Raw genomic sequence first — 24,292 nt, 5'->3', positions numbered from 1 at the left:
GTACACTACAATGATCTTACTTTTAGATTTAGTATTAACTCAATAAATTTTTACTGAAGTAATCCCAATTTCTATAGATTTTCCTTTATATACATCTGCAATTAGTAAGAATATTCAGACTTCTGTAAATTATCTTACTTGTTATTGCTCTCTTATTAATTTTAAAGGGTCATGAGCATATCATCACAGTTTATAAATATTTTATAAGAAAATGTAAGAAAGAATAGTCTCATGAATGAAAAAGGCTTATTTCTTAGTATAATTCAAGTATCATATGAGACCCATCTGCTTTCATTATTACTAAGTACCAGAAAGAGGTTGATTTAAGCAATGTGACAAAGTAGCTCAAAATCTCCTGTTTCATTTATTAAAACTTCACATTATACCAGTCACAAATTTATAAATAATTTACTCATATTAACTGAATAATCAACCGTAGTAATTATTAGTGTCTTTTGTATGTCTCCCTCCAAGGATCAATAAACTACAAAAGGTTGTTAAACATACAGCTATCACAAAATGACTATGTCAGCACTTTAAGAAACAAAACCATAAAATAGAAGAGAATAGTTCAGGTTTCAGAAGTTACCTAATAAACAATTTAAAAGCAGAAAACAATGTATAACCCCTCCCTACCCCCTCCTCACCCATGATTCAAGTCATGAGACTCTTTTATAATCCTATATTTATATTAATCATGAGTTAGTGAAAAATGAAAATAAAAAGTAGAATTGTATATGCAGGTGGGTTTGTTTAAGCAAACCCATTTTTCAGTTGAAGACATTGTAAATATATGGTATAAGTGTATATTGTACTTATACAATGTACTTATAATGCACTTTAATTTTAAAGTTAATTAGTCTAAAAACAAATGTGAAATGATTTTATGTTAACTGCACAATAAAATACTAAATGTCATATAATGAATTTAATTTTTGAGAAATTATTATCAGCTTTAGATATATTGAAATCTGATTATCTGACTCAAGAATTATTAACAATTTTGATTTTAACTTAGGGGACATTGGTATAACAGAAACTATTCTATACAATAGATACATAATCTAAAGTAAGTACAGACTTTTATGTAATACTGTGGTGGATTTTGAGAAAATACAATAACTGGGAGGTTTTATTATTTTTAAATATCATTATATTACACATATAAAGTAAAATTATTATTAAAGTATAAAATGTAAGAGTCTCTTCAGTCATATGATTCATAAGTTTTTCATTTGCTTAAACATAATTTTCATAATATTTTAAATGTAAATTAGTCCCCTTTAAAAAAAAATTACCCTGATTGTTCTACTCACATTCCATGTTACCATAAAACAATATTCTTTTTAATCTTTATATCTGTCTTCTATAAATGGCTTGTATTATTAATCTTATTTATACTTGTATTCTTCTTGCACCCTGAGGTAAACCTGTGTCTCTTAAATTATATTTATATCTTTGAAACTTAAGTGCAAGTTGCTGTCAAAAGAAATGTATTCTCCCAATTATGCCCAGAACAAACACCTAAGAGACCCAGTAGCATCGTAAAATGCAAAAAAACATAGGCATCTTTGCAACATGGTCTCTTAAAAATGTCCTATTTTGCAATCTGATAAGTTGTAAAAGTTTACAATAGCAGGTCATTCTACCACATCCATTGTTTGGTTTTTAAACTTCTATAATACTAAAATAGAATAAATTTATTTCATACATTTATTGTGCTACAGATTTCTGTAAATACTGTCATTTATGCCTTGAGAGTCCAGAAAGTAATCTTTTTATGTGAGTGAAAAACTGATTTTGAAATTTTCACCCTATGTATTTTGGGCTATTTAGGATAATCGAAATTTAATGCGTTTGCTATGAAAAGGTGTTTCAACTTTGAAATGAAATTTAAAGGACTTCTTAACTAAGATATCAGTAATATTTTGATACAGAAAATTCTATTACTATAAGATGAACAAATTAATATTTTATTATACATTATTTATATTCCAAGAATTCATTTACTTCAAGAATTTCTACGTCTAGGGGCACCTGGCTAGTCAGTTAAGCATCTGACTTCGGCTCAGGTGAAGATCTCACAGCTTGTGAGTTCAAGCCCCTCATCGAGTTCTGTGCCTGGAGCCTGCTTCAGATTCTGTGTCTCCCTCTCTCTCTGCCCCTCCCCTGCTCACACTGTCTCTCTCTCAAAAATAAATAGACATTAAAAGAAAAAAAAAAAAAGAATTTCTACATCTAGAAAACTAGAGGGGGTAGGAGGATGAAGGCCAAAAAAAATTAAGAGAAACCATACTAATGTTTATCATCATTGACAGTCAATCTAAAATATAGTCAGGAGCTATATTTTTTAGTCATTTGTAGGCAATCTAAGTTATTTCCCTAAAGTCTAACCAAAATATAAAATACGTTTTACCATTCCTTTCATATTGTGATAGGTGTATTAAGTCTTCTCTGCTAGGTCAAATGGTTTGTTGTGAAATGTCCTTGCAAAATCAGAAAGTTCCATTGTGAAATCCTAGTATTTGACATAGCAACAAAACATAATATTATATCATGAAAAGGCTTAGGTGAAAAGTTGGTAAATATTGCTCTTTCAAACAGTATATCAGTTCTAGAAGAGAGAATACTACACAAGTTTAAACATCTTTAAATTTGGCCTAAAATAGCACACCCGCTTTAAACTTTAGTTTCTGGAAAAAAGTATCAGATAATAAGAAATCTATTTAATTTTGATATGGGGAAGGTGTATTTGCAAGCACATCCAATCATAATGTATGCAATTAAAATAATTAAGAAATTAATAATTTTGGAGTAGATGTGGGAAATATGTCTTAGATATTTTGAAATTTGCAAATATAAGTAGAATATTATTAATTTGTATTAAAATCTGCTTTTGTGTATAATTGAAAATAGAAGACATCGATTATGTTTGTCCACAGAATGAAATATAAAAAGTAGAGGAAAAAATTGGCTATCGAATATGTTTAATGACTAGTACAAATGTTAACATCATTATTTATATGGCATTTGTGGAATTAATCATTCAGCAAATTAATCAATGTTTAAATAATTTTTATTTGCTAAGGCACACTGAATATTTCTGTTAAAGACATATGACAACTATTGTAGATGGAAATAAGAACAATATTGAGACCAGTGGGAGAGGAAAGTTGAACTCATACAGGCTTGATAGGGAGAAAGATAAAATCATTAAAAACTTCCTTGAAGTGTCTGGCAGATTGTACTCCTGGGAACTGAATAGGTCCATAAAGAAATAGGTGAATAAGTTTGTTCCTCTGACCTCTAGAAGCTTACACTAAAGTGGAAAAGATAACTTTAGACAAGTAATTGTCACACAGTGCAATAAATGCTAAGTTATATGGGAGCCCCCCAAAACAGAAATATTAAAATGCCTGAAGTAGTTATGAGGAGAGTAAAAAACAGGCTTTATTTCTGTGTTAAGGAAGAGAAGTTCTATATTCCAGGCAGAGGAGATGGCGTATACAAAGGTACAGTGTTGTAACTCAAAATGACCTGTGGGGCAGAGAGGAGGAAGGTGCAAAGAGGGAGTTAGTTTTCACCATATGTATGCACCTACCTTGGCTTTGTTTTTCTCCTTCTTCTCCTTCTCCTCCTCTTCTCTTTACTTCTCCCCTTCCTCCCTGTCCTCCTCCTTGTCCTTTTTCTTCCTCCTCCTCCTCCTCCTCCTCCTCCTCCTCCTCCTCCTCCTCCTCCTCCTCCTCCAAACAATACCTCAATCTGGTTACATTATCTTCTCAACACAGGTGTATCACACAATGTAACCAGAGCATGGGAAATGAACTGGGAATCATGACATAGGAGACCAAAACTTGTGTGGGACTAGATCGTGACTGTCTTTATAAACCATTTTAAATATTAGTTGATTGTTGAGGGGACCCAGAAGCTCTAGTTCTTTGAAAGTTATCTTGTATCTGAACCACAGGATTTATATTAGTCTTATACAGTTCGTTAAGGTTCATTAAATAAATTAGTGAGTAAATTCACCAAATTCATTGCATTTAGAAACTTCATGTTTCCTGAGAAGTATCCCTAATACTTCAAGATAAGAATGGATACCTGTCTTTAAGTAATAAAGGCCCTACAAATTTCTAAGATTTCTTGGAAAGCTCTGTTTTATCTCAAAAATTGATGTCATTTTACTCTCTATTCCATATTATAGCCATGCTTTTGACTGGAAAAAATACTGCCTATCACTAGCTAAAACTGGTATTCAAGAATGTCAGGCATATTTACCTCATGACATGAAATGCGCTCTAACTCATTGTTGATGTATCATTGAAGTGTTACATACCCCCATATTGCCACCAATGTGAAGTTGGCACAACAAAGAGAGCATTAGTGTCACACATGCCCTTTCTCTCTTTTTGAAAAGAAATGGTGACCATTTTCAACAGTTTTTAGTGAATTTTAGTCTCAATTTTTAGTTTTGTAATTACTGTTATGAACATTAAGATTCTTAATGATTAGAATTCTGGGTTAGTCCTATATAGTAGAAAATTTTGCACCAGCCACTTTGAAATCTATGGGACATTTGTTTTTTCTGTTGGTGGTTGTAATTCATTATTCTGTTGAGTGACCAAAAAGTTTTCCCTTCCCTGGAAAAATTCTTAGAGCAACATTTCATGTGTTTATAAATTGAAAATCCAACTCTGGGAAAAAATTGTTCTACCAATGATAATTTGATTTGAAAAATCTATACTGCATTGTGGGAATGTTGCATGTTAATTGTGTATATTTTATGTCATTAGACCCTCAGAAACTTTCAGTTATAATCAATAAGATTAGTTGTAGCGCTTTTTTGGTGTCAATAATCTCACAGAGTAGCTTCCTTAACATTTTCCTTCCAAATGCCTGCTTGAACCAGTAACCCAGAAATTTAGAGGCAGTATAAAAATGAGCAGTGACGTGAGCATATCATATAAAAAGGCTCTCATGACCCAGCCTCTGGCTCTGTATCATGATACTCAGCAACTGTTCAACCTGCAACCTACACTCCACCCTGGAAACTACTAGCAATTTCTCAGATACACTGTGCTTTCTCTACTCTGCCTGGAATATATCCTCTCCAGTCCTCTCTGTCCCCCACCTACCCCTATTCCTTGTGGCATAGCACTCAATGTGCTGTCTTAGCCATGATAATGGAAACAGAGATAGCTAGAATATGGGCAAAAATGCCACTATCGAATAAGAAGCAATAAGTGCAATGTTAAAATTATAGGTTGGGCTATGAGAATTAAGATAAATTGATAATGGGGAAGAGGTGGTAGTGTTTAACTAGGATTCAGATCCACTAGGTGGGAGTAATGACCTTGCTGATTGGAGCGCACCAATATAAGGAGGTAAGGAAACAAGATGTTCATCAGGAATAGCAAATAGTTGGACTAAATCCACATAAACTACAAAAATGGGAGATAAGATTGAAAAAGAAGAGTTTTAATTCAAAAGTAAAGAGTTGGACTTTATTTTGTTAAAAATTAAAAACAAAATTGAAAGATTTTAATGAAGAAAGAGACATGACCGGCTTTACAAAAGTAAACCCATCATTAACGTGTCAAATGTGTGAGGTAGTAGGTTAGAACCGCCTGATGATTCTACTGTTATTTCTCCTCTAAATAAGAATTGTATTTGAGGCATGGCAATAAAATAATGACACTAATACTATTAAAGAAAATATCGTGACTTCTTCTTCCAGCAGAGTGTCATCTCCTACAACAGGGAGACAGGACAGTTATTTCCATATTATTGTCATTACTGAAAATATTTTTTGAATGCTTTTGGAATTGCCTTCAGAATCCATTTTACATTCCCTTAAGTGTTGTTTATAGTGGCAAATAATATTTTGATTTTGTTACAGGTGCTATCTTAAGACTAGCTAATGCACTTTGAAAGAACTGCTTTTGCAATTCAAGCATGTTGCTTCTGCTTTCATGCTGTAAATCCTCCCTTGCTTCCTAGAGCTACACAAAAACTTGTATTAATACTAACTAACCGTATTTTATGTTTATTTAGCCATGTGCATTTTATATATCTGCTCTTATTAATAAGTATTTCATTCTCTTATTGTAACCTGGGGAAGGATTGAATAAATTCTGAATAATGGAATAATCTGAGTTAAACTAGTATTGATAATATAAACACACACACACACATAGTCATAAGACTATTTGAAATTCAAAGGGTGAAAACACTAAAAAGCAAAATAAGTCATTGTTTCTATGTAGTTCAAAGTCTATTCCTAAATCTCTTAGGGGAATTCTGTTTGTGGAAATAATAACACTTTGTTAACTTTTTAAATGTTAACTGGAGATTTTTCAGACACATCCAGTGATTAAAAAGACTTTTGGACATGGTTTTATTTTCAAGGAAAAAGAACGGTTGAAGCAAGAAAAACGTGATGAGAAAAGATTAAATAAAGAGCGTAAACTGGAGCAACGAAGATTAGAATTAGAAATGGCAAAGGAACTAAAGAAGCCTAATGAAGACATGTGCTTAGCAGACCAAAAGGTAATTTATTATGTAACCATTTCATTAATAAATTTAATTTTTCTGTATCCCACCTGATTCCTTTGCCAGAGTTGCCATTATGAAAGCCTTTTGTTTTTAACCAGAGCCGTAGATTTCCATGTCTAGGTCAATCTGTGTTTCCTGGATGGCCACCAATAAACCTCTCTAGAGCTCCTATGCTAATAATGGTACTTCTTAGTACGTAAATGGAGCACTGTAAATCTTTTTATTTTTATTTTTGTAGGTTTATGTATTTTGAGAGAGAGAAAGAGAGCATGCACCAGGGAGGGGCAGAGAGAGGGAAAGAGAGAATCCCTGAGGTGGGCTTGAACTCACAAACCACGAGATCATGACCTGATCCCAAACCAAGAATTGGACACTTAACCCACCAAGTCACCTGGGCACCCCTAAACCTTTTTAAATTTAAGTAGAAATACTGAAGAAATCCGTAAAGATGAATTATAGAAGTAGATAGGATTTCTATGTGTCATTTGATTCTTTCCAGGCAGTTAGGTACAGAAATCTCTAACTCCTCACCACGCCCCTATAGATATTTACATAAACTAAGGTTTATAATCTATAATCTCCTTCAATGCTTTAGTAATTATAGCTAACTTTTGAGTATGTTTGCTACATGTCAGGCAGTGTGCTAAGTGCTTTAAATAAATTCTCTATTTAATCCTCACCATAGTCCTGTGGAACTGGTATTTATTATGCCCATTTACAGATGGGAAAACTGAGACACAAAGAGGTTAAGGAACTTGCCCAAGATCAAACTTGCTAATAAATGGCAACTTGGATTCAGTCTCTAGTTTGTTCAATTCCAGAGTTCATACTGTTTATTACACTGAAAGCCAGGAAGTATATCCAGCCAAAATACCTCATATGTGTTTTCTCCTCTATCATGCTTCACAGACATGTAATGTGGCTATGATATATTCATATATATATAATAAAGTAAACATATATAAGTAAACATGTGGAAAGAGCAAAATAATCTTGGTATCAGGCATGATTTCACATGTTTATGAATAGAGATCCATTTTGTTTGACTATAGCTAAGAAGATGGTATTTCTAGAGAATTGTATCGATACTGCATATCATCTCTACAATATTATCTTAATACTATTATACTTGATCAGTGGCATCTATATTTACTTATATGCCATAGTCATCTGATATACAAATAATGATTGTCTCTTGATTTGTGCAGGCTCTCTTCTCAAGTGCTTAAAGTGGGGCACCTGGGTGCCTCAGTCAGTTAAGTGACCGACTTTGGCTCAGGTCATGATCTCACGGTTCATGAGTTTGGCCCCTGTGCTGACAGCTCAGAGCCTGGAGCCTGCTTTGGATTCTGTGCCTCCCTCTCTCTCTGCCTGTCCTCCACTAGCACTGTGTCCCTCTCTCAAAGATAAATAAATATTAAAAAAAAAAAAACTAAAAACAAAAACAAAATAAAGTGCTTAAAGCAAACTTTTAACACTCTAGTGAGGATTTAATTGTATTAATATTCTATTTATTTACTTAGCATAAATGCTTGTAAATAAAAGTGAAAGTATACATACTAGGTTTACTCAATTGGATGTTGAAAATTTCCTAAGCCCAGAATGGGAATATACAGTAGTTAACACATTTAATAAGCTTCATAGTGAGTAAATATTTTTTAACATCAAATGAGCTTTATCTTTCTGCATCTTTCTTTTTATTTAAATCCATATGCACTGTATCAAATATATGTTCATTTTAAGCCTTACTTTTGTTAGCTTTGTCATATACATTTTTAGAATCCTACAGAAATGTGTGTGTATGATAAGTTTCAAGAAAAAAGTCTCTGAATTAAATGTTTCTTTTTTTTTAAGTTTATTTTTATTTGTTCTGAGAGAGAAAGAGAGCAAGTGGGGGGAGGGGCAGAGAGAGAGAGAGAGAGAGAGAATCCCAGGTAGGCTCAATGCTTTCAGCACAGAGCCTGATGTGGGGCTCAGACCCATGAATCATGAGATCGTGACCCAAGCCATGATCAAGAGTAAGTTGCTTAACCAACTGAGCCACCCAGGCACCCCCAAATTGTTCCTTATGTTATCTAATTTTTGTTCCAGCTATATAAACTATGTTTTATAAATATGTAAGTTAATTAAAGTTAGTGTTCTCTTTTGCAGACATCTAAGTTCATGTTGAGTTCAACCAAAATTTATTGTTGGTTATTTGCAATCAAGAACCTATCTATACTTAATACCATGGGGTTGTAGAAATGCCCCCAGGGGATTTAAAATCCAGAGGGAAAATCACTGGTATAATACAGGAAAAAGAAAGATAGCAACCTGTTTTCCTTCAGAAGGTATAAAACCATGGCTTTTAAATTATTTATTATTTATTTTATTTTATTTTCAGCCTTTGCCAGATTTGCCTCGTATTCCAGGACTTGTTCTCTCTGGAAGTACATTTTCAGACTGTCTCATGGTGGTGCAGTTCTTACGAAACTTTGGTAAAGTTTTGGGCTTTGATGTGAATATTGATGTTCCAAACCTGAGTGTTCTTCAAGAGGGATTGCTAAATATAGGGGACAGCATGGGTGAAGTACAAGACTTGCTTGTGAGGCTCCTCTCAGCTGCTGTATGTGATCCAGGTCTAATTACAGGATACAAGGTAAAAAAAAACAAAATATAAATTTTTTTAAAATTTGTACTATCCATGAATTGTTAGCTGGTGTTAGCATATTAGCAGAAGGTTGTATAGACTGATCCAGTTTTTTTCCACATGTCTCACCGAGTTAAATGTAGATTTGCTTCAGGTTAAATTGGTACAAACCTAGAAAAATCTGATTCATAGAACCTAAGGAATATAGATCATTCCCAAATTCCTCTTTTTCTCTAGCTGACCGCAAAAACCAAGTTGACTTAAGGAAATACCCATGTGATATTAAACAAAACAGGATTCATAATTCATAAAGCAATTAGAACTTATGCGTGCTTTCCAAAACTATACTGTGTTCTCTCTGAATCACTGTGAATAACTCAGGCTAATCAAAGCATCTACAGACCAGCACATGAAAACTCTGTAGTGCTCAGTGGATACCCAATACATTAAAATTTATCTTAATTTCAACTAAGATACACATTTGATATGTTGTACAGTGAGAAGCTCCCAGATGTGCCTGTTAATTACTCCTCCATTTCCCTATCCATTCAGTATAGCAGGCAATAGAACCCGTGACACCACAGTACTAGTGCTCTGGAGCCTACTCCCCACAGCGCTACTGATCGAATGTGAATAAAGTCCTTGTCAGTAATATCTATATCATGTGATATCGATTTTTTAAAATCTTACTGTTTTTATGTTACGAATGGCTACGATCAATACTGATAAAAATGCCAAACTTTTATAGGCCAAAACAGCTCTTGGAGAACATTTGCTGAATGTTGGTGTGAACCGAGACAATGTTTCCGAGATCTTGCAGATTTTTATGGAAGCCCATTGTGGACAAACTGAGCTTACGGAAAGCCTGAAAACCAAAGCTTTTCAGGCTCATACTCCAGCACAGAAAGCCTCAGTCTTGGCTTTCCTGATCAATGAACTGGCATGCAGTAAGAGTGTGGTGAGGTAAGCATATACCCAGACTTTTCTGTTGGTGATTCTTTTCTGTCTTGAGTTTATCTAATCACAAAGTAATACAAATTTTCTTACAGAAAGTTTGAAATTACAGAGTAACACAAAGAAAACAATTACAGTTAGTCTTACCATTCAGAGATAATTACTGCTAATAATATCTTCATGTATTTCTTTGAAGTCTATTAAAAAATTGGGATCATACTGAATATAGTCTTTGTTTATATAATAAACTATATTTATTTTAAACTATATTTAAAAGACTATAAATATAGTCTTTTGTTTATATAATAATTTTGTTAATTATATATGGAAATGTAAAAATGTTTTGTTTTGCTTTTTTATTTTTGCTGTGGTGCCAGAATCCAGCACCAATGAAAGAATCCAGAATTTTTCTTTTTTTGACATCTTTCAATCATAGATGACTGCCTGATTTTCCTTAGTAAGGCATTCCTAGAATTACCTGGCTACTTTTTATTTTATTATGTGCTAATTCAATATTAATAATTTTAGTTTTTCAATTTATTTGTGCTTTTTTTTTAAAGTACTTAACCTCATTCAAGAGTCAAAGTAAGTTCTCCACTCTAGTATTTCAAGATTTGGTGAATGAATCCATGTTCATCTTGTTCTTGCTATTTGTTATTTACAGATTTAAATATGTTAGTTTTAGTCTTTTACCTTTGTATGAAAAGGATCAATCAAAATATTTTGGAGCCATGCATTCCTACCATTATTGGACATCTTAAGTTTCCTATATGTGTCTAAGCTATGATAATATGTTAATATAATTTTCAATTATTTTTGCTATTCATAGGCAATCATTATTTTTACTAACTGAAAAACTATCAATTTGCTTATTACCAAATCAAATTATCAAAGTGTCACATAATTGATTAATTTATGTCTTCTAATAAATTTTTGCATTGACAGTGAAATTGACAAGAACATTGATTATATGTCAAACTTGAGGAGAGATAAATGGGTAGTAGAAGGTAAACTTCGCAAGTAAGTCCTGTTTTATTAAAATTAGTTTACTGTTTTTCATTTGTACAAATTCCCCTGTAAAACATAGAAATTGCAAAGATAGAATTTTAACTTCATCTAAGAATTAGAAAAGTTACAGCTTAATTAAGATGAGATGTGAAATTAATGAAACTCAGGGTCAGAATTTACAATGGACAAGAGATATAATGAGATTCATTAAGCTCATATTCTTCAAACTTAGAAGACAGTCCATTTATCTTTATTTCAAAGAAGTCAAACAATCACATTTTCTAAGATTGTTGTTGCCATCCGGTTGCTTTTGTCATAAATAGAATCTGTTTGGAACTACTTCTTTTTAAAAATTGCTTTCTAATTAAAGTTTGCTTTTACAGCGCGTCTAACATATCCAAATGTATTCAGCATTAAAACCTAATTAGCCTCCTGCCAGGAAATTATGCAACTTCTATGTTAAAAGGGTAGTTTCTTTGCAATAATTTGAATTGAAATTTATTCAGTCTGATAGTATGAGATCAGGAATTATCACTTGGCCATTGCTAGAGTTAATCTTTTCAGCCTTCTAAGTTTTATTTTTTTAAATGTGTTCTAATTCCAAAGGGATATCCTGAATAATTCTTGAAAGTTAATATATTCTATAATTTCAGGAAACATATTTGTTAAATTTCCTTAATTCCAATCTTCACTGTCATTGATTTATTCCTTACTGGCAAAAATACCTTATGGTATTTTTATTTAAAACTCATGTTTTTTAAAAAGTACAGAGAGAAGGCTTTTCTTCCATATCATCATTTTTTTTCATATTTAAAGGCTCAGAATCATTCATGCTAAGAAAACAGGCAAAAGAGACACGTCAGGTGGCATTGATCTTGGAGAAGAACAGCATCCATTGGGCACCCCCACACCAGGACGCAAACGAAGAAGGAAGGGAGGAGACAGTGATTTTGATGATGATGATGACGATGATAGTGATGAACAAGCTGATGAAGATGATGAGGATGAAGAAGATAAAGAAGACAAAAAAGGAAAGAAGACTGATATCTGTGAAGATGAGGTAATCAAATTAGGTTGATTTTAAACTCAACTAATATTGCACAACATATTGGAACAATAACACAGAATTTGGAGTCCAATGGATTTGTGTTCAAACTCCATTTTGACAATTACCGGCCTCAGTTTCTTCCTCTGAAAACTGTATGTTACAATATTCACCTCACACAGTTTTTTGTGATAATCAGGTCGCTATTGAATACAGTGCCTACACATAGAAGGCACTTATACTGAATAAAAGAAGTGAAGTTTTTCTTTTTATATAATGACTTGAGCATTCTCCAGAGAACTAGGCGGATTCTTAATTTCAGGTATTCTCTTTTATCTCTTAGCATCATATCTTACATTTGTAAAATTCTTCATGCCTTAAAAGTGTTGTCAGGTTTAGTGAGATTGATGTATTTCTTAAATACCAGTTTATTATGTGCCTAGCTCTGGCCACTTTTGACCAAAGATGATTAAGACACTGAAAATCCCCTCTCATTTTATGTTCTCATTGAGGAAGATTTGCAGTAACCAAATGTAATGTGTTAAGTGTTCACTGATTTGATAGCAGTATTTACAATGTACTATACAGTACAAAGGAAGGGCATTTAACCTTTGGAGGACTAAATTCTCACAAAGGCTTTGTGGACTCATTAGCTGAGGCTACAAAGTGGGCTCCATGTTGCCTGGGGAAGAATCTGTAGAAATGTTCCAGGCAGAGAGAACAGCATGAGCTATTCAGGCACAGAAGCCTGAAACCACAACATGCTTTTTGCTTTAAGGGAATTACAAGTGCTTCAATGGTACTAGACAGGCTCCTATCCAATAGCTGTGAACTAGGCTTTTATACTTTTTTTGGAACCATTGAAGGGTTATAAGTGAAGCAGTTGCATAGTCAAACTTGAGTTTTAAGTGACTATATATAGTGGAATATAGATATAGATCTGGGTAGGGCAAGATCAGAGGTGGGAAAATCAGTCAGGAGATATTGCCATAGTTTAGATGAATTGTGAGGGGGTCTGAAACTAGACCAATTGTAGTTGGGATGAAGGAGGAAAGGACTCAATAAATACTCAGTGGGAAGAATGAGTAGTATTTGAAGATGGGCTGTGTAGATTGACAGAGGGGAAGGATTGATTCCCAACTATCTGGCTTGGGAGACTGCATGATATTGTTGCCATTAACTGAGAGAAATCAGGAGAAGCAGAGTAAATAGATGATAGAGAAGGAGGGGAGGAAGTACAGATAGTTGAAGATAGGAAATGATGGTAGGCTTATTTTAGATATGTTTAATTGGAGGTGCCTATGCAGAACTTGAGAAGTCAGTTGGATTTAAGAATCTGAAGCCCAGGGGTACCTGAATGGCTCAGTCAGTTGAGCATCGGACTCTTCATTTCAGCTCAGGTCATGATCTCACAGTTTGTGGGTTTGAGTCCCATGTCATGAGGAACCTGCTTGGGATTCTCTCTCTCTCCGTCTCCTCTCTCTGCCTCTTCCTCTCTCTCTCTCTCTCTCTCTCTCTCTCTTTCTGTCAAATACATAAACTTAAAAAACCTGAAGCCTGAAGAAGTTAGTCTTTAAAATATAGATCTGGGAGTTATTAGCATTTAAACAATAATTTAAAGTCATAAGGTAGATAACTTTTCACAGGAGGATTGATTTAGTGAAAAGAGTAGTGGACTGAGGTTGGAACCCCAGGGAATGTCAATATTTAAGATCTCACAAGGCTTTTTGCTGAAGAAGGAATAGTCAGTGAGGTAGAAGACTTCTATAGGGGGTCAAGGATCCCCAAGACCACCTCCAGAATCTGTGATTCAGTAGGAGAGCTCACAGAACTCAGAATCTAGTCATGCTATGCCTATGAATTCTTACAGCAAAAGGAACAAAGCACAACCAGCAAAGAAAAAAGGCCATATGGGCCAAAATCCAGAGAAAACCAGGCTCAAGTTTCTAAAAGTCTTTTCCTAGGGGAGTGACACAGAATGGGCTTAATTCTTCCAGCAATAAGTTGGGACATATGAAAAATATGTTATATACTAGGGCAGCCCATTAGAGACTTGATGCCCAGTGTTTTTACCGAGGCCTGTCACATGGGCACCCCCTGCATAGCATGTGCCAAAATTCCAGACTCACAGAAGAAAAGTATGACCCACATTGTTATATCAGTTTAGTGAGCCAGTCTTATCAGAATGAAGGAAACCCTTTAAAATCCAAGTTCCCAGACACCAAGGGCCAAACTTGTGAGCATCCTTTCAAAGGATAGCAGGCAGACCCATAATGTTAACTCTTTTCTAGTCATGTAGTAATAAAAGCCCAGAAAATTAAGCATTTCAAAAAGGAGGGAGTGATAAACAGTGTTAAGGCAGCAGGAATCTAGTGCTATGAGGACTGAGCGTGTTCTCTGGATTTGGTAACATAGATGCCATTGGTAACCAAAGCCAGCACAGTTTCATTAAAGGAATGGGAGCAGAAGCCAGGCTGTGACTGAGAAAAATTAGAAAGTGAGAAAGTGAATATGACTGCTTTAAGCATTGTGACTTAGCAGAAAGGGTAGTTCCTAAGACCAAGGATTCTTCAGATGTGAAAGACGTGAGATAATTTTTGGTTGAAGGGAAGGAGTCAATAAAATGAGATGGGGGGTTGAAGAATAAAGAGAAGAAAATATTTAATGGTGTAAGGTCCCTAATGATTTTGGAGGGGATTCAGTCAAGGTGGATGGGCTAGCTTTGAAGAGTTGCCTACAGAAAAGAAGGCAAGGCCATAGAGGTGTGTGTGTGTGTGTGTGTGTGTGTGTGTGTGTGTGTGTGTGTGTGTGTGTTTAAGGGAAACTACCATAAGCCACAGAAATTGACATGTATAAGAGGAAGATACAGGTTGAGGTTTACCTGTTACCAGTAAGGAATGCTAGAAATATTGATAAGGCTGCAGAATGGCACTCAAAAAAGAATTTACTGTCAACCTTGCCTTCTGCCCTCAATGTCAGGAGTATTTAGCTAAGAAAGTCTAGAAAGAACTATTTTCCTTTCCTGCATCAACTAAGTACTGCTGGAGAATTAAAGAAAAAAGACTTAGAGGGATGAATTTATTGATGGAATGTGTGAAAATAATGTCTAATCAAGACCAATGATAAATTACTGAATCAAAATTTTGACTGCATCTGGATAATGTGGAGGAATTAACAAGATGATGTGCTATACAATTCCCTTAAGTAAAAACAGCATACATGCAAAATGTTTTCATAAATTCTTCTCCATCTTATATTTAAACCAAAATGATAAAAATCACTAGAATAAGCTTTACTTCTTTGAGTACCAATCCGGAAAAGAGACTGCATTGAGATTCCTTGCATAAATCAATTATTTCATAATGTTGTAGTTTTGAAACCACTTGATCGTATGTTTCATGCTGTGGCAAATAATGTGAAGGGTATATAATTTGGATATCAGAATTGTAATTACTCAAACAAAAGATACCATTTATAACCAATCTGCTTCATTTGCCAAGTGGAGCTGTGTCCATAGCAGGAATTAAACCTTTCTGACCAATATTAATCACCTTTTCATAGAATTAGTATCACTCTTCAGCACTTAATGGTATAAATTGCTTTACAATGTTAACTCTCATAAATTTTAAAATTCTCTAGTGGGATTTCAGTGTATTCTACTGGGTAGTTATCCCACTAAATTAGAGTTTATTTACAGAAATTATTTGTTTTGTCTAGCTTTCTTTTCTCACATGGAAAATTAACAAACTATACATTTCTTTTTTCTTTAAAGGGGGATTTAAAAATCATTATTAATTATTTAAAAATCATCATTAATGTTTTTTAGACCAGATGTATTATTTAAAGTAGTACTTTATTTTTTTATGAGTGTTGAATTATAGAGTTAATTAGATAGTAAGTTTTCATTGATCACAACCCTGGAAAATGTATATCTTGTTATTCATGTGAGAAAACAGTTTAAAAGCTTTTAAAAATAATAAATATTTTAGGACATAAGAAGCCAAATTAGCATTTCCTTTAAATGATTTGAGAGCTATTCTTTATATTGAAGAACTGGCAGCCACTTATCAATTTCCTATTTAATAAAAGTTTAACTATTTAAGTGAATCTGACTGATAGGCACATTATTCCTCCAAAAACATATGTGGCCTCTTATTTAAAGTATAGTTCATGTCAGTAGTTATACTCCTTAGAGGATTAATTGCAGAGGCCCACATGACCTCTTTCAGTGAGAAAATCCTGCCCTTGACTAAGTCATAGAAAATCCTGCCTTTTGTCTCAGCTATGATTCCCTTTTCTCACTCTTGATTCCTTCAACACATGGAATATCCCTAATACTTAGATTTGTGTTGAAACCTTTGTGAACTTTAACGTCACATTTTAGGATGTAAGGTTATGTGGACAATTAACCTTCAGTATACAGGGACAAATAATGGCCCTCTCTTTGGATAAAAAACCATGGAGAACCATGGCAGGGATAGATTCTGTGTTCTTAATTTTGTCATCGCCTTTCTCTCTGGTCTTTCAAGTTCCTTCGTGTCTCTTAAAATTATAAGGACTATTAGCCAAAAACTCCTTTAAGTAAAACTTCAGTAGACAGTTTACTCCCTTTTCATCATAGGAAGAGTCTTAGAAATAGCAGTTAGTTAATTTGGCTGACAGCTACTTCGATGTCTTATTTCAAATACCTATTGATTGAATTGTATTTTTACATAAGCACATTATCAAACATTTATCCTCTGGTCAAAAGATTGATTTAGAATTATATAGATATGTAAATATGTCTCTGAGAGTCAAGATTTAAGGATTTTAGGTTTCTTTTAATCCCAAATAGAAACCCTATTACTATTAGCACAATTAATATGCCTAAATGCTTCTATAATTTGGTTCACTTGATTTGGATAAGGGGTGGATAAATGATGGGTAATGGTAAAACTAACGTGATTTTCCTTTCACTTCCTTGTATTGGGGAGATAACCATACTGGTCTAGAAATATCTGTTCATGAGTGGTTGGTGACGGTGTACCTTTGTAAAAATGCTTATAGAAAGTGAATATCAAAGTGGTTTTTTTTTTTGTCCTAAGATGTATCTGCATCTTCTCATTAAAGTACAATTTTCAGAAAGAAGGAAAGTAACTGTATTTATTTATTAGATGCCAGGAACTATGCCAGTTGTTTCAGATCTGTTTCTTGTTTAGTTCTCACAAAAATCCCATATCACAGGTAATGTTATCATCAATTTACAGATTACAGAATAGTCTTTGAAGAGTTAAGTACTTGGCCTACATGAAGTAGTGCAGCTGAGATTCAAAGAAGCACATATACCTTCTATTATTTCATGCTTTTCCTCTCAAACATATAATTTGGGGCAAGTTTTCCTATATTTATTTTCTAGAATGAAAGAAATTCATAGTCACATATATACTTCCCATTTATGAAATTATAGTAGAGATTATTTTTCTTCTAAAAGCTCAATGTGTTCAAAATGTAACATGCCTTCTTTGCTCTAAAAATGACTTGATTAATGGTACTAAGATTTTTGCAGTCCCCAGATGTAAAGCCTGAACATCATAGTTTACTCCTTTCTTCATCTCCCTCACCCTTCTCTGCCTCCTATCCATGACTTGTCAGGACTTAGCAGTGTTAATTATGTAATGTCTCTTATATCCATTTGCTTTTCTCCTTTTCTATTTCCTTGACCCTAGCAAGGCCCACATTCTCCTTCCCTCTTGAATCATTGCAGGGATCTACTAATGAGATTTAACAGTTCTAGTCCTTTCCCTGCTCTAGGCTATCTCGTAACTGTTATCAGATTAATCTTTATAAAACATAGTTCTGATATTTAATGGCCCTTGAGGGATATCATTGTCCATTGACAAGCATTTACAGCTCTGACAGGTTAGCCCTAAACTCATCCTTTCCTCATCTCCCACCTTATGTCTTGATGGACCTTTGAGGTCATGATATGCCAGACTTTTTCTGGAATGCCCTGCCCTTTTTTCTCTGATCAATCAATTCCTAAGCATTCTTCAGTAGCTGATTAAAACACAACTTCTTCATTCTTTCTCATTGCCAAGTAGTATTCCATTGTGTATATAAACCACAATTTTTTTATCCATTCATCAGTTGATGGACATTTAGGCTTTTTCCATAATCTGGCTATTGTTGAAAGTGCTGCTGTAAACATTGGGGTACAAGTGCCCCTATGCATCAGCACTCCTGTATTCCTTTTGTAGCAACGTGGATGGAACTGGAGAGTGTTATGCTAAGTGAAATAAGAAAGACAGATACCATATGTTTTCACTCTTACGTGGATCCTGAGAAACTTAACAGAAGACCATGGGGGAGGGGAAGGAAACAAACAAACAAAAAAGTTAGAGAGGGAGAGAGCCAAAGTATAAGAAACTTATTAAAAACTGAGAATAAACTGAGGGTTGATAGGGTTGGGAAGGAGGGGAAGGTGGGTGATGGGCATTGAGGAGGGCACCTATTGGGATGAGCACTGAATGTTGTATGGAAACCAATTTGACAATAAATTTCATATAAAAAAAAACACAACTTCTTAGTATAGATTCTAAGTATAGATTCTTAGTATAGATTCCCACTAGAATAAATCTCTCCCTCCCCTGAACTCCATGACTCTTAATCTCTACCTGTCTTGAGAGCCTCATAGCTCCCTACTATTTGGTGGTTTTCATTTTTTAGTGTTAATGTTTTATTTGTCTCCCTACCAGATTATTAATTTATAAAGAACAACAACTGAATCTTACTCATTTCCATATGCATATTATAGTACCTTGCATATAGAAGACTTTCATTATATATTTGCTGACTGATTGATTAAATAAATCTTAAAAACAGGTAAATGATATGTATTTTGTTATGTATAGGATGAAGGTGACCAAGCAGCAAGTGTTGAAGAGCTAGAAAAACAGATTGAAAAACTGAGTAAAGTAAGCACTTTTCAGATTACAGTTAACATCTTTTTTGCAGTGTTTTAAAGATCCACCTTGTATGGGATTAGTTTTTCTGGCTGCTAACATAAAAATAAGTTTTTTATAAATAAGTAAAATGAGGAGCTCTAGAAACATTCTCACAATTAAACCTTAAAAGTTTAATAACAAGGTTAAAAGCCTAAACTTAACCAGGGCCTATATTCTTCAGCTCTTCATTTAAATACAAAATAGCATAAATGCATTGTTTTATTTCTTGAAAGTAATTGTTTTTAAAATTCAGTCAAATGTCATGGTAATAGTTTCAGCATCTTATGTTTTATTCTACATTACTATATTTGTGGATTATATTTGCACTGGATTTATAAATTACATATTTACATACTTATGATTTTAAAAATTCAATTGAAAATTGAATTTCGGTAGTATTAGTGAAGTTTCAAATGGACTTCTGTAAAAAAGATGTATTTTTAAAAGTATTAGTATTATGAGATTAATGTTATGAGATACCTGTATATTATATCAATGTTAGATTCATCCCAAATTTATCCCAAAATTTAGCAATTTGTTGCTTAGGTTTACAGTATGAGTATAAAAATAAGCAAATACAGATACCGTCAATTACATATGTTGTGAAAGTTATTTGTTATACACTATATACTCAATAGAACTGAGCCAGTTTGTTCTGGCCAGTAAAATAGTTGATCACATTGTTTACTACCAAGCTTAAGATTTGCTTTACTATAAGATAACTGGTAAAATAAAACATCTTTTTAGTCCATGGTAACAAGACTATTCCAATTACTTTCAAAATAATTACTAACTATATTAAGTGTTACTGAAATTGAAGTCAGGCATAGAATATTTAGCTCTTTTGCTGTCTGTTCCCAGTAGTGAAATTTATCTGCTTAGTAAAGGCATAATAAGTGTAAAGTCACTTTTATATTAATTTTTAAAGCACTTGACACCCATAGCTTAATTATATGCATCATTTTTTAACAGCAACAGAGTCAGTACAGAAGGAAGCTCTTTGACGCTTCTCACTCTTTGCGTTCGATGATGTTTGGCCAGGATCGTTACAGACGCCGGTACTGGATTCTTCCCCAATGTGGGGGGATTTTTGTAGAAGGCATGGAGAGTGGTGAAGGTAGGAACTATTAATCTGTTACAAAATAATATCAAAAACCATACTTTGAAAAACCGTGTTACTTCTTCACTGTAGTTTGTGCTTCCACAATCAAATTTGCTTTATGGATAAACAGTGTAAAACCTTGATTCCCCTTCCTTTTGAACTCATGCCTCTTTCACTGATAAATATTTCCTCTGTGTTCATGATTTCTCTTCTGTCACTCTTTCTGACATCACACATAAACTGTTCTTTTCTTATTTAGTGGACAAAGATCTTTCCCTGTATTTTCCTTTATAGCTGCTTCTCTATTTTTTCTCCCTTCCCATTGTCAAATTTTTTAATATGTGGTTTATTCTTTAACCTTTGCAACAAGCGTCCATCCTGCCAGTATCCCTGGAAATAACTTGCTTAAAGTAAGACCCTTATCGTAATCTCATTCATCTTGAAATCTTGTTCATGTCCGAAATTTATGATCACTTCCTTCTCCATTAAACCTTTTTCTTTCTTGAGTTTTGTATTAAACTACACAATCCTTGATTTTTATTTTTTATTTTTTATTTTTATTTTATTTATTTATTTATTTACCTTTAGGCTATTTTCTTGCTGTCTCCACTTGTGTTATATTAACTAACTCAGTACCTAGTGCATTTATGTGCTGGATAAATGGTCTTGAAGTGAACTTTTCAGAACTATATGTTTGAGTGTTTCCAAATGTTTAAATTCTGATGGCACTGAGAGTATTATGCCAGTGCTTACAAGTTTCAGGATATAGCTATGGTTCCATGGTGATGCATGCAGGCCAAAACTTCTTTTAACACATTTTTTTTGAATACCCATTTAATGCCAGGCATTTATAGGCACTGCAGGAGGTTGAAAGATAGATAAAACAAAATCCATGCATTGTAATACTTTAACAGTCCAGTGAGTGGAAAGAGGGGTTTGATTAATCACAGCAATGTCCAGACCCAAAATTTTATAAAGTAGTTGTTTTTAGAACAACTTTTTAAAATAAAAATCTTTTGCAGGAGAGCAGTTAATAATGCGTGTAAAGTACTTAAAGTTGTAGCTGGCATTTAAGCATTGTTGGCATATAGTAAGCAGTGTTTTACACAGTAATATATTTCCTATGGTTTCAAATTACATGAAGTAAGAGTATAAAATCATATATTGGAATTATATGTGAAAGTTACCCCTTGCCTTTCCAGAGCAGGAGTTGCTAATGGTATCAGGGAGAGTACATGGAAGCTTCAATTGCATTGTACTTGTTTTTAAAAATTGATGTAGATGGGTCAGCCTGTTGATTTAACAGAATAGTGTGATGGGTTCCTTTTTTAACTGTTTGCATAAAATATTTTAAAATAAAAATATTTTAAGCATGGAAAAAATAGTAATAAATAAGTAAGTGGGACTACATTGGTCTAAAAAGTTTTTGCACTGCAAAGGAAACCATCAGCAAAATGAACAGGTAATCTGAGTGGGAGAAGATATTTATAAATCATATATCTGATAAGATACCAATAACCAAAATATGTAAAGAACTCATGTGACTCAAAGCAGAAAAATGACCTGATTTAAAAATGGGCAGAAGATCTGAAGAGCCATTTTTCCACAGAAAACATGCAGATGGCCAAAAGGCATATGAAAAGTGCTCAACATCACTAATCATCAGAGAAATGCAAATCAAAACCACAATGAGATCTCACCTCACACCTGTTAGAATGGCTAGTATCAAGAAGACAAGAAATAACAGATGTTGGTGACAATGTGAAAAGAAGGGAACCTTATGCACTATTGGTAGAGACGTAAATCAGTGCAGCCACAATGGAAGAGAATATGAGGGGTCTTCAAAAAATTAAAAATGGAACTACCATATGATGTAGCAATTCCACTTCTGGGTATTTATCCAAAGAAAATGAAAACACTAACTCAAAAAGATATATGCACCCCTATTTCACTGCAGCATTATTCACAGTAGCCAAGATATAGAAACAACCTAAGTGTCCATCAGTGAATGAATGGATAAAGATGGTAGGGTATACACACACACACACACACACACACACACACACACACACACACCTCATGTAGAATATTACCCAGCCATAAAAAAAGAATAAAATCTTGCTATTTGCCACAAGATAGATAAACCTTGAGGACATTATGCTAAGTGGAATAAATCAGAGAAAGACAAATACCATATGATCTGTCTTATATTTGTAATCTAAAAAAATAATAAAAGGAAAAGAAAACCAAGGTTATAGATACAAAGAACAGATTGGTGGTTGCCAGAGGTTAGGGGGGAGGGGTGGAAGAAATGAGTTAACTGGGATTTTATTTTTGTTTTTGTTTTTGTTTAAATAAATTGTTTAAAATTTTATAAATCTTATGCAGAACCCCAATATCTAACAAAACCAGAATTGTTCTGGTTGATGTATTTGGGGAACTCCTAGCCTTTACAGTTAGACCTATATCCTATACACTTGCTTTTCATTCCAGGGGTGGCCCCAAAGGCAACTCTAAGAAAAGTTAGGACTTTGCAAACCAGAGAGTGAATGAAGTTGGAGGTAGTCAAAGGAATAAACACAAAGTGCTTAAAATACTCAAACCAGGAAAATGTTATATAGCCTACTTTAATAATTTACAATTTTTGGCATACATGGCCATTCTGGCACTAGACTGTGAGGTCTTGAAGGCAAAGAGTAATATAGGCAGGGGAACTATGCTAAAATAAATAATCTGGAGCAAAGTACACATTGGATTGAGGAGAAAGGGGGCAGAGAAATCAGTCGTGGGATCACTCTAGTAGCCTAGAAAAAAAGTAGGGAGGCCCTAAGCTCAAGTACAAACAAGAAACATGGGAAGACCATGATATCTTTTTTTTTAATGTTTATTTCTTTTTGAGAGAGAGAGTGATAGGGAGGGGCAGAAAGAGAGGAGGACAGAGGATCCCAAGACAGCTCCGTGCTGACAGCAGGGAGCCCAATGTGGGGCTTGAACTCACAAACCGTGAAATCATGACCTGAGCTGAAGTCCAATGCTTAACCACCCGGGTTCCCCCAGAGTGTGATATCTTGAAGGTAGGATCGCTATAAGAAAGATTTAATGTGATGTAAGAAAAATGAAATCAGAGAAAAATTGGATGAATTAATCCTTAATAGAAAAATCGTGATATTGGGGTAACTCGGTGGCTCAGTCCATTGAGTGTCCGACTTCGGTTCAGGTCATGATCTCGCAGTTCTTGGGCTTGGGCCCCGCGTTGGGCTCTGTGCCAACAGCTTGGAGCCTGGAGCTGCTTTGGATTCTGTGTGTCCCTCTCTCTCTCTGCCACTTCCCCACTCTCATTCTGACTCTCTCTCTCTAAAATAAATAATAAACATTTAAAAATTTTTTAAAAAAAGAAAAATTGTGATATTTTAAACTGAATCAGAAGAGTCAAGAGGAGGATCTTGTTAAGTATGAAAGTAAGTAAAAGGTTTAGTATAGAAATCTATTTTTTTATTTAAGTATAATTAACATAGTGTTTTTAGTTTCAGGTGTACAATATAATGATTCAACAATTCTATAAATTACTCAGTGCCCATTAAAATAAGTGTACCCTTAATCCCCTTTATTTCATCCATCCCCCAACCCACCTCCACTCTGGCAACCACCAGTTTGTTCTTTCTATTTAAGAGTCTAGGTTTGTTTGTTTGTCTGTTTTTTTCTTTGTTCTTTTTTTTTTTTTTTTTTTTTTTTTGATTCTTAAATTCCACATATGAGTGAAACCCTATGGAATTTGTCTTTCTCTGACTTATTTCACCTAGCATTGTACCTTCTAGGCCCACCCATGTTGTTACAAATGGCAAATTTTCATTCTTTTTAAATTTTAATTGTAATGTTTTTTTTTGAGAGAGAGAGAGAGAGCACAAGCAGGGGAGCAGAGAGAGAGAGAGAGACACACACACACAGAATCTGAAGCAGGCTCCAGGCTTTGAGCTGTCAGCACAGAGCCTGATGTGGGGCTCAAACTCATGAACCGT

General features: G+C 34.1%; 1 protein-coding gene across 20 annotated transcripts in view; it reads left to right on the top strand.

The window, feature by feature from the left end:
• Positions 1-24,292, top strand: part of BAZ2B (bromodomain adjacent to zinc finger domain 2B) — a 434,498-nt gene that overhangs the window by 374,658 nt on the left and 35,548 nt on the right. For all 20 annotated transcript variants that reach the window (XM_042948879.1, XM_042948881.1, XM_042948880.1 and 17 more), the window contains 7 exons: positions 6,409-6,549; positions 8,939-9,193; positions 9,933-10,147; positions 11,084-11,158; positions 11,963-12,206; positions 19,082-19,144; positions 20,147-20,291. In XM_042948879.1, the coding sequence (XP_042804813.1) occupies positions 6,409-6,549; positions 8,939-9,193; positions 9,933-10,147; positions 11,084-11,158; positions 11,963-12,206; positions 19,082-19,144; positions 20,147-20,291 (1,138 nt within the window). The remainder of the gene's footprint in view (positions 1-6,408; positions 6,550-8,938; positions 9,194-9,932; positions 10,148-11,083; positions 11,159-11,962; positions 12,207-19,081; positions 19,145-20,146; positions 20,292-24,292) is intronic.

The sequence above is a fragment of the Panthera leo genome, chromosome C1 (genome assembly GCF_018350215.1).
Source record: "Panthera leo isolate Ple1 chromosome C1, P.leo_Ple1_pat1.1, whole genome shotgun sequence".
NCBI classification, from domain to species: domain Eukaryota; kingdom Metazoa; phylum Chordata; class Mammalia; order Carnivora; family Felidae; genus Panthera; species Panthera leo.
This window is presented reverse-complemented; position numbering and strand designations above follow the sequence as displayed.